Genomic DNA, 11,367 nt, shown 5'->3' on the forward strand with positions numbered 1-11,367 from the left:
CGTTCTATCTTCTGGGTGGTTATCCTACTGTGTGTGAGTTTTGGTATTTGCCTGAGAAAAGAAAAACCAACCATCAGATAACGCTAGCGTTCAGGAAGGAGCAATCATGGTCAAGACACAAATATTTACTACAAAAGATTCAAAGCGAAAAGTTGGATTAAGAAGGTATTCTTGCTTAGACCAAATACAACATTCACTTCCGACTTCTTAAGGTACCAGACATTGAGATTTGGTTACAAATATTTGCTCCGAAGCATATATATTAAAATCATAAAATGAATGCCTTGCCTTCAGAAACAGAGGGTATAACAAATTTCGACCAAAATATTAGTAAAAATTTACGGCTAAGTAACGAATTAAATAGACAAAAATAGTCACATGCGCAAAATAAATCAAGACAAACACATTCATCTGAAATTACAAGAAACACAAAAAATCAGCCTATTGCAAGTCCTGCGCTGTTTGTTGCGTACAACTGGAACGCCACCCAGCCTATACTGCAAGTCTGAGAAAACCACAATTAATTTTGTAGTTGTCCGAAGTATCTCCCAGATATGGTTACCAGAATGTTAAGCATGGCAACTTCGTCATCCAATTCCAACTTCTCTGCTCGCACGCTTGCACACTTCCGCAACAATGACCTAAAGGCTGCAGAAGTGTCGGCATCAAGGGGACAATCAACTGCTGCAGACAAAGCAAATAGCCATAGACAATCATCCCAAGATAGACTACTCATACTTTCTGCCACATTTACACGCTTCCTCAGCATAGAAACTCGAGCTACAGAGTCCATCCGCAAAATCATAGACAGGGTGGGGCATTTTTCAGAAACTCCACCTGTATGCGATCTAGAACTGGGACTTGCTACAGAATCCATACCATCATTATCATTGGCGACAACAGAAGAGCATGGATTGCCACATGTTTCAGGTGTACAGCACTGCACAGATTGGCTTGAATCTTCCACAAAAGGCATATTATCGATGTTTTCAAGAAGAAAGCTATCGAAGGGCCTGGAGAAGGATTGTCCTTCATGAACAGTGGGAGATGACTGCACCTTAGCTTCCATATTTTCAAGTCTTGATAAGGCCTGAAAAAGAGTGCTATGCATTTGAATAAAGAGAATAAACGGATCAAAAGACAAAAAATATATACCATGATTGGATCATTGCCTCAAATTTATCATACAGAGAGAGAAAAAAAAAAGGAGAAAAGGGGGGGGGGGGGGGGGAGAACATTATGTATACAGAGGAAAAATGAAGCATCTCTAGTAAGAAATGCGTTTATGATAACTTAGGAACTATTTAAAATTCTTTCAAACATTAAAGCAAAAGTATAACTTCACCGGAGGCACGAAATCAGAATATAAAAGAGGCAAAGGTCTAGCATACAATACCAGCCTCAACTCAGAGAAATCGGCAAGAAATGCATCCTCCCACTCTTTGAGTGGCATTAAGTGCACTGGACACTTTGCTACATCAGGAATTAGAGGCATGTAAACAGTTTGCTCCTTGTTTAGTTTAGTTCTATCAACCTTGGCAACTTTCACTTTGGGTATCTGTGCAGATTCCCACCTACAAATGATTTAGGCACCATTGAGTTAATATCTTTCTCACCAACATATAAAACCAAATCTATCTACAATTATAAGACACAACTTTCTGTATAGGCCAAGAAAGTAAAGTCATTAGGAAAGTGTAAAACATTGCATGACATGTTTAGAAGTCCAAGGATTAAATTTGCATCACAATTCCTAAGTATCAAAGGCATCAATTAATTTGATGAATTTTTTTTTATCAAAATCTGATAAGCTGGTACATTTGCAGATGATGCTTGCCTCAGTTCTAAAATATAAGAATAGCAAAAATGTTCTAGAGAAAAATTGATGTTGTTCATAATTTCTACAGGTGGTATTCTTGGAGGCTGATGTCAGAGACAGTGTCTACCAGGTGTATAAATATGACTACGTCCTAATGCCTCATTTAATTCTCTTTCCTAACAGCATCCATGATCCAGCTACAGTGTGGAACTAATAATCTTAACCTTCCAACTTTCAAGGAAACAATAATTCCAAAAAACCCAAGTTACTTTCTATTTTTATATTGCATGTGGAGTGCTACCAAATTATCTTCCACATAAAGAAAAAAATGGTAGGAAAAAACGCTCAAATAATTTTGCAGTGCTTATGCAGGTAAAAGAAAAGGCAGCCAGCCCAAAACTACAAACAAGCTTGCAAACCAACAAAACCCCAATTACCTATTACCTATTAGGTCACCATGAACAAGACTTGAAATTAATAGAAAGGTATTCCTCGAGATTGGTGCTTTGGTGCATCTATATCCATACAGAGAGTTCCAAGTACAGGCACATTTAAGGGTATATAAACTGGTGCTTCGGAGAATACATTTGCTGAAGCTTTTCTTATGGTCAAACAATTTATTTTGCCAATACTTTGATAAAAGAAATAGCTAAAAGCTCATAAAACCTATATGATTCGCACAGAATACTAAGCAACCAAGCTTACAAAAAAGAGCAAAATCAACAAGAATCCTACATTAGCTAGCATTCAAATTCATGTTTACTGATGTTTAACCTTATCCACCTTCAATAAAAAAAAAAAAAAAAAAAATGGCCAAACACAAACATAAAATGCAAGCACTCAAATGTGAACGTACACACACACTCATACAAGTATAAATCTCTACAAAGCCTGAACATAGATGTGGAAACAACACGTATACAAAGCCAAAGACAGCATTTTTAGAAGCAAAAAAGAAAAAGCATACAGAACATCTTAAACAAGTTGAACTGAATTTGTTCTTCCATGTGTAAGTCATGATCAACAATCAATTTATAATGCTGTAAATGTAAAAGTTTTGCAATTATATAAAAGTCATTGATATTTATAGTAAAAATGTTAGTTATTTCATAACTATCATGTACAAAGAGATTATGCACACATTTTATCTTAACAATCACGTATACTAGAGAATACTACATTAAACAATTGATATTGAAAAATAATATGTTTCCACAGCTCTCTGCTTTAAAGCCTATAAGCCCTCACTGCTGTGATTCATTATTCTCTACCAAGTGAGCCAGCTAGCATCCCTACCTTTTGAGTGAACAAGCAGATATCTTACCATGTTGTCACACAATTGCATAATCAAATATTTTAGCAGAAAGGAACAATTAACATTCACAGAATACTCTGTACAATGGAATTATTCCCCACCTAAAAACCACATATTCGATGGTCAAATTCACACTTTGAACAATTAATGAACACACAATCTCAATTAGTGTCGTTCTTGATGAAATCTTCACCACTATCAAATACTTCCATAAACAAATGTTTATTATATATTTCAGTTGCAATTCCATCTTATGAGAAGGATGTCTCCACATTTTTGTTTTAGTTACATATCGAATATCTCATAAAGAGAGAAATATAGGCTAAAAACAGTGTTTTGACACGTGAGAAATTTGAAATATGAATATAAAGGTGTTGAATACACATAACAGCTGTTCTCCAACACTGGCACACACCATTTTTAGATTTTCAATATGTCATCATACACATACACGTGCATATCTGCATAACATTGATAGGTGTGTATCTGTGCATGATTTGAAAAAGCATTCGAAGATCAAACATACATTCACATGCTTTTCGTCAGATTTTTCTACTTAATAATAAAAGAAAAAAAGAATCTACTATCAATTCCTGTAGCAATTTCTTTTTATTTTTTTGTCAAAACGATAGGAATTCCTTTAGCAATTTCAACAAGGAAAAAGCTACTGTCATTTCTGGGGCCCCACCAAAAACAAATGGTGCTTTGCAAGAACTAGATATAAGCAAAGATACTATAAAAATGAGAAAGAAATCCTAATGCGTCTTTTAAAAAGATTTATATGCCAATCTTTCTTAGAAGAGCATAATCCTATTATACACTCAGTACATCTCTTTTCTTTCAACCTTTTGCCTTTTCATTTCCCTTTTTTCCCATTTTGACATGTTACACCTTTTACTTCATGTCCATTTATACTAGTGAACCAGTCAACTCAATCTCAAAACAACATGTGTCTCTACAATAAAGAAAAAAGTCCAACAGACATTCAACTTGGGTTGTAACTCATCAAAGCCAACTCAGATAGACAAGTATAAAGGTAAGTTCCCTTCTCATGTTATCACCTACCACTCACACTCAGGAGAGTACAAGGAGCGAGAAGTACCATATCATCAGTTAATGAAGTTTACTTAATTGCAAAGCAGATATATAAGAATTTCGAATTCAAATTTGATCTCCATTTTGTCAACTGAAAATGCAGCAGGCCACATTTTGAAATATGAATCTTAACTTGTGAACTGAAAGCAAGACGCTGAATGATGTAAATAAGATAGAGGTCATATGGCCTACTAGCGCTAGGGAAGAAAGAAAGGATCTTGGGGCCGTTTCAAGGCAGTAAAAGAGGTGAAGAATAAAGAGTTTTAGGGGTATCATGAGGAAGAAGAACAAAACAACTCCAAAATCTATTAAATACTTTTTGATCAATGTCCATGTTAAATAACCTAATAGGAATACTATTTGTAAACTATGACCTTCCCTAATAAAATTCCAAAAGGTAGAATTCCTATTTCCTCTTCTAATATATAAGCAAAATATTTGTATAACTATTCTAAAAGAAATCTATAACAACTAGTACTCCAATTAGTTTCCTTATATAAAAAAATAATCAAATAAGCCTCGGTAAACATGACCAATGGAAATTTCTTGCAAACAACTAAAATACCAAAATTAAATTAAGAGCAAAATTCAACAAAGGACTAAAACTCAGGACTAAACTTCCCACTAAGATGGCACTTAAACCAAAAAAAATGGAACTCTTAACATACTGAAACAACCAAATAGGCTGCTACTCGTCAAGGGATACCTGATTGAAACTGGAAACAATTATGAAAAAAAATATAATGTTAGATCCGGTAGGTTCTTTCCCTTTTCAAGTATATTTTTATTTTTGGCTGGGAATCAGGACCAGTAAAAGTAACAAATGTACGAAAATACAGAACATAAATTGTCAAATTTGTCCTGTTTAATTACAACTGATTCATAAACAGTGTTTACATAGAGAAAAATTGCATTGCATCATTTATGTGCCCTAAAATTGATAGTTAGTATTCTACCTATTTAGGAGATTCAAGTATGTGCATCACTTGTACTGCATTATTATACAGGTAATTACTCAGTTATGAATTAGAAGGATTCAGAAGGGGAAGGTAGTTACTTCATTACTCGGTTGGATTTGAACGTTAATGTTTTCCTCGCTACAGTCATATCTCTTATCTGGAAGACCAGCAATGATTTTTAGTAATTAACAAAATGAAAGCACATGCATTGGTAATGCAAGGGAAGTACTGTAGGCTTTGATTTAAATTACACCAAACAATGAGCATAAAGCCCGAGTCTTGTTACTTGAAGTCTCAAAATGAAATCCTGGACCAGCTATCTGGGATGATGTGGTATGGAATGACAGAATGGATTCCAGGAAATACTATGCAATGATACAAGATAAAACAAGTTTGGGGGCAAAAAGAGAGAGTGATGCAGCACCAACGAAGCATGTGGAGATAAAAACTGAAATGAACTTTAGCTTTATAGGTTTTAGTTTTAGAAATTAGAAGATAGTTCCAGAACTTTTAGCCTAAAAATCTGAGAATACAAGTGTGGTAGTAGGACTTCTTACAGAAAGAAACATCCCAATGCCATCTTAAAGTCAGATTGCCAAATTGCTACATCCACTACAAAGTGGTGACAAGCTGAGAGCCATCACAGAAGACCTGTACTTGTGGATTGCAGGTTTATTATAAAAAGATGTGCTCTCAGGTTAAACCACAGATTGAGAGAAGGGTAGCTTTGTGCAGATCAGTTAGTAAACATGCAGGAGGCTTTCAAATACTAGCAAATGGAGATTTCTTCAAGCTTGTTTGCAGACTATCTGTAACTTGTTTTGCTTGGTCTAAGCAGCACTGTTTACATCAACGGAGTCTTACCATCCATACATTTGGCATTCCGCAACTTCACAAAGATTTCAATTTCACTGGGTCAATGTTGGAGACAGGAAGGAAGGGGATGGGTAAAGAAAAAGTTTAATTAAGAAAGGGCAGATAGCTCATGACTGATAGTTTCATAGGGTAAAGCCCATGAAGATTGATAGCAGCGCTACCATCCCACGTGAATGGAACTTTTCTCAACTTCAGAATCCCCAGTCTAGCTAATATAGGAAGCCTCCCCTTCTTTAGCCCCCATTTTTGGGTGAAACCAAAGGAAGAAGAATAAAACATGAATTAAACGTCTAGTTATACATGTAACCCAAATTCGCACCCATACCTTTTGTGAAAACCCAGATACTCTTAAAAAATGCCTAGTTTACATCATATTCATATGGGCATATAGGATAGTTAGCATTCAAAGACACTATTGTCATCATCCATATAGTTTATAAACTTATCATAGGACAGCTAATCAAATAAACCTTTTAATTGTGGTTCATTCCTCTCCAATGCTTTCTTTCATTTTGCCGTAAATCTTCCCCCAATTAACCAAACATTTTTTCAGAGCAGATCAAGAGGAAAACAAATAAAGATAATATAAGAGACCAAAATTTTACCTTACACGTCTAAGATATTCTAGACCATCTTCTGGAGGGCCTGAATCAAAATCAGGTTCACCTGTAACAAAAAACGCAGGTTTCTGAATGCTACTATAGTCTTCATCACTATCATCTTCTAAGCACTCATCCTGCTCAATTACGTGAAGACCAGGAGGATCTACCAGATTTTCATATGCATTTTCATTCTCTGCATTTTCTGAATATTCTTCACCTGAAAGGGCTGCATAAATTTAGTCGTGCAGACTCATATGATTTTAAAATGAATCAGAACAAAGGAGCATTTTGATAACAAAAAAGAAAGTCATCCAGCTGCCCATACAGTAAGATAAACAACCAGAAAATCTAGTCACTTCAGCAACAACTACTGGACATTGCATTTCATGCAAAATTTAGCATTGCTTAGAATTGAATGCATCCATCTTACATTTACAACTACCATAGATTGGACATATTCACAGAGTATGCAGACTCAACACCATTTAACATCTTTATGGTGAAACCTCAGAGGGAAAAAATCTGCCACAGTCAACCCAAAAGTATTTCCTAATCTGCACCAATATATGCATATCCAAGTCTCCATGTTCCTAGGTCAAAAAAATCTACAGTATATTTTGGTTTACGTAGCACAGGGTGTCTTTCACAAGATATCTATTTGCCATTCCTCGGTGAACAAAAACTCCTAGATGGTATCCACGTCCTTTTGCAGCTATCGCACCTGTGCAGACAAGAAAAATGGAAACCCATCAAATTGACACAACAAGAACCCAAATTTATGTGTAAAAAGAACGACAAAGATTTGATGAGAAGAAGCAAAGAGTTTGCTTTGCTTTTTCATACAACAAATACACTCCTCAACTCCCACCCTTAACCTTCCAAAAGGACAGGGGAAGAAAGACAAAAAGGACACTCACCAAATCATCCCATGAGGAAAACCAGAGTTTTCGTCCACCCACTTTCATAATTTGAACAGGTTAGAACTAGCCACTCCCCAACTTCAGAAAAACCGGAAAACATAAACTTGAAGGAGAAAAAAGGAAAGAAAATTTTCTCAGGGAAAGTAGGAATGAGAGCTGGAAACAGCTCTTTTTAGTCCTATGCACAAATTTCCAAATATGACCAACTCTTACGGCAACAATGTAAAACAAACTATGTGAAAAAATGAGAAAACACGTTTGCCACCACAAGAAGAAAATTATACTAAGAATTTCAGACCTATGTATCAAATTTAACTAGTCAAAATTAACCCTTGAAAGGGAAAAGACTCCCATTTTGATAAATTGGAACTGCTTGACCCATGTGTTACTAGTGTCATAAGGGAACAAGTCATAATCAATTAAATGTAAAGAACAAAATTGCAGCCTGTCTGTTGAAAAGAATAATGAGGCAAGGGAGTGAAAAGTTTTTATATGAATGGAAAATAAGTAAAAAGTAACAAGGAAACTAGCTACAAGGTCTGAAAACTAAACAATAGCAAGTCATTTGAAATGGAAACCAAAAGCGGTTCCTCTTTTTACCAATTACCTTGTTAGGGTAAAGGAAGAAACTAAAAGACACCATTTCGAGTAGTAGAAATGGCGAGGTCTAACATCAACAATCACAAGCAAACTATATCTTGATGCTTTGTACATTTGAAGAGCAAAAAGCAGGAATGATATGCCCACTAGCAAACAGCAGAACCTCATTAAACACAAACCTCATCTTCCCTACTGCAGTAAAGGAAGAAAAGTCTTGACAAACCAGAAAGTTTTCCATTAAGTATTCATATTTCTCAAGTGACTTAAATGCATAATTCACACTTCAGATCCAAATAGATACTCTTTTTTTTTTGGGTGCTGAGATACTATTATTTCATTGCACTGAATAACAAGTACCATCTTCACAGACAATTAACTTGACAACAGAAACAAAACAGAGACAATACAAACTCAAAAGTCACATTATTCAACATTCTATGAACATCCAGACACAAGAATTGAAATCCACATAGCCTGAGAAAATCACTGCACAATTTGACACCACTAAATCAATTATGGAATCCGGATCAAATGAGTCCTAAACTCTAATTACAGAATGTCCTAGAAGATTAGCACTGTTATCAACTACAGATCACATAATTCTGCGATCAAGTTCAACATCAATAAAATCTATGTTATAAATATAATAACGATCATACATAATCAAATTTTTTACCATAAGAATATGATACACGTACCAAAAACTGAAGAGCGTGCCTCATTTCTGAACCGCGGATTGAAATCAACACGGGTGTGCTTCTTCTTCTGCTGCTGCAGCTGCTGATGATGAAATTGACTATGATTATCAGAACCCACCAGTCCATCATACTCCTCCTGCACAGCAGGACCAAGTCCACAATAAACCTCTGTCCATTTCTTACTCTGCCAATCCACTGCCACAAACCTCAACACCTCCAACTCCGTCCTCGTATAAACTCTCTTCCCCCCTTTATCATTCTTTCTGGTTCCACAATTCTGAGCCAAGCCCATATCAACAAACTTCTGATTCTCATCAGCCCCTGAACTACTGGTTTTCCCACTTTTGCCCCTCCTTCTTGGCCTCTTATGATTCACATTCTTCCTTGAATTTTCAGAGAAATTGGTGGCTTTTCTTTCCTTTCCAAACCCTACTAATGCCGTTTCATCAACTACCTCAATTTTCATACAACAGTTTTGTTCATTCAATTTCCCATCAATTTTCAATATTTCTTGAATTCCAGAGACGCCCATTTCACCCTTCTCCAAAACGGAGTTGTCTGTCTCACAATCAACAGGCTTCGATTCTTGATTCTTGCAAACGCCATCGTTTAAGCCAGTAGCATAAGCACCCATCGCTTCTTCCACGCACTGCTCTCCTTTACCCTCCAAAACGGTGCCGTTTCTTGTTTCTGCTTCGGAACCTCGTTCTTCACGTTTCTCTGAAACGGCATCGTCAAAGCAAGAAGTAGTGGCTCCGGCAATTTCCACCTTTTCTTCTCCTTCAGCTTCTTGTCTTAGGACGTCGTGGAGGACAACTTTTTCATTTCCCACCAAAACGGTGCCGTCTCTCATTTCTGCTTCGAAACCTCGTTCTTCACTTTTCTCCAATACGGCGTCGTCAAAGCAAGAAGTAGCGGCTCCGGCGATTTCCACCTTTTCTTTTCCTTCAGCTTCTGGTTTTACGACGTCGTCGTGGAGGAGTAGTTCTCCTTTCCTCCCCCAAACGGTGTCGTCTCTCTCTTCTCCTTCAAAACCTCGTTCTTCACTTTTCTCCAAAACGGCGCCGTCAAAGCAATTACTAGAGGCTCCGGCTTCTTGACTTACGACGTCGAAGAAGGCGTTCTTATCTCGTTCATCTCTGTTTTCTTCTACTTCAAAATTTTCAGAGTCGGCCTTCTGCAAAACGGCGTCGGTTTGGTCTAAATCGAACGTTTCTTGAACGACGCCGTCTTTGAGGTCGGACGATGATAACTGTCGTAGTTGGTCTTGACGATCAAGACCGACGGTAGGTTTGGAGTTGCAGTCGTCCGCCATTGTTGTGAGTTTCGCTGTTGATTCTTCCGGCCGGATGAGACTTTGAGAGCTTCTGAATAGGGAAAATGGCGTTCAACTCTTTATACTCTCGTAGACTAGTATACTATTGCGCTTCAGGTGCTTGTACTGCATGCACGGGGTTTATACATTGTACAAGACTAAGAAGCTTGGGGCTCTGTTTTTTCTGTTTTTCTTTTCTTTTGTTTTATTTTTTTCTGAAAGAAAGGGGTGCTCATATAATATGGTTGTGAATCTCGTGATTACAGGTCTTAGGGTTACAAATGATATGAGGCGAATCGAGTTTTGATCTAACCAAATCAAGTATCGAGCCAACTTTTTATATTCTGTTAGTTCAAATGCAATTCAATTTGAATATTAACCAAGTTCGAGTTGAACTTTGATTCGAACTGATTGTGAGCGATTCGATTCGTGTGTAACCCTAGTCTGCATGCAATAAAAATTTGCTAGTAGTTCTTAAATAATTCTTCTTATCTTCTTACCAATTTTAAATAATTCTTTTTTAACTTACTCTTTGAATTAATCTTTATATGACCTTGTTCGTTACAAATTGTTTTCCAAATTGTACTAAATTATTTTGGTAAAAAGTTTTAAAGTTGCTCGCCTACAATATTATTTTAATCAAATTATGTGATGCTCTCACCTCTCCGTAGGGCAAATCCTAGGATATCAACGAGACGTCTGCCCAATTCTCGTCAAGACTTACGCACTCATTCTAGTTTAAAAGAACCACAAGTCAACCATCGACTTATAATTAAGAAATATTTCGAATATACACATCCAAAACTCCCAAGGCTACCATTTACCATTACAAATTCAAAATACTCAAATATAACAAAATTTACACTTTAAAAGCCTCCAATTTTATGCAAAAGATATACTAGTTTCCACCAAAAGCCGCTAATCTATAACTTCCACCAAAAGCCGCAAGTCTAGAACTTCCCAACTTCCACTTCCAAATCTGTTAAGGAAAACAACTTAAAGGGATGAGCTAATGCTCAATAAAGCCAAGAAAATCAAGCAAGCAAGCAAGTAACACAAATTAAATCAAATATCACACTTAAAACGATTTAACACGAAACTTCATTTAAGTGCGCAAATAGGAATTAAAACACACGTAAAAGGATACAGGAACTCTCAGGAACTATAT

The 11,367-nt window shown here is 36.4% G+C and overlaps 1 protein-coding gene across 1 annotated transcript; it reads right to left on the minus strand.

Annotated features, from left to right (window-relative positions):
- Positions 1-258: 258 nt before the first annotated feature.
- LOC113734861 (uncharacterized) lies at positions 259-10,319 on the minus strand. The gene is made up of 4 exons (XM_027261609.2): positions 8,885-10,319; positions 6,670-6,883; positions 1,397-1,574; positions 259-1,090 (listed from the first exon to the last, which is right to left on the minus strand). The coding sequence occupies exons 1-4, from the start codon at positions 10,197-10,199 to the stop codon at positions 521-523; spliced, it is 2,277 nt and encodes a 758-aa protein (XP_027117410.2). The 5' UTR covers positions 10,200-10,319; the 3' UTR covers positions 259-520.
- Between the last annotated feature and the right edge of the window lie 1,048 nt (positions 10,320-11,367).

This window comes from Coffea arabica, chromosome 3c (genome assembly GCF_036785885.1).
Source record: "Coffea arabica cultivar ET-39 chromosome 3c, Coffea Arabica ET-39 HiFi, whole genome shotgun sequence".
Classification (NCBI taxonomy): domain Eukaryota; kingdom Viridiplantae; phylum Streptophyta; class Magnoliopsida; order Gentianales; family Rubiaceae; genus Coffea; species Coffea arabica.

What these genes read in the sequence shown, in the direction of transcription:
- LOC113734861 (XM_027261609.2), bottom strand. Translation starts at nt 10,199, where the DNA reads ATGGCGGACGACTGCAACTCCAAACCTACCGTCGGTCTTGATCGTCAA. An exon ending in GGCACGCTCTTCAGTTTTTG is followed by an intron (nt 6,884 to 8,884) that starts GTACGTGTATCA and finishes CAGCCCTTTCAG; the next exon opens with GTGAAGAATATTCAGAAAAT. An exon ending in ATTTCTCTGAGTTGAGGCTG is followed by an intron (nt 1,091 to 1,396) that starts GTATTGTATGCT and finishes ACTCTTTTTCAG; the next exon opens with GCCTTATCAAGACTTGAAAA.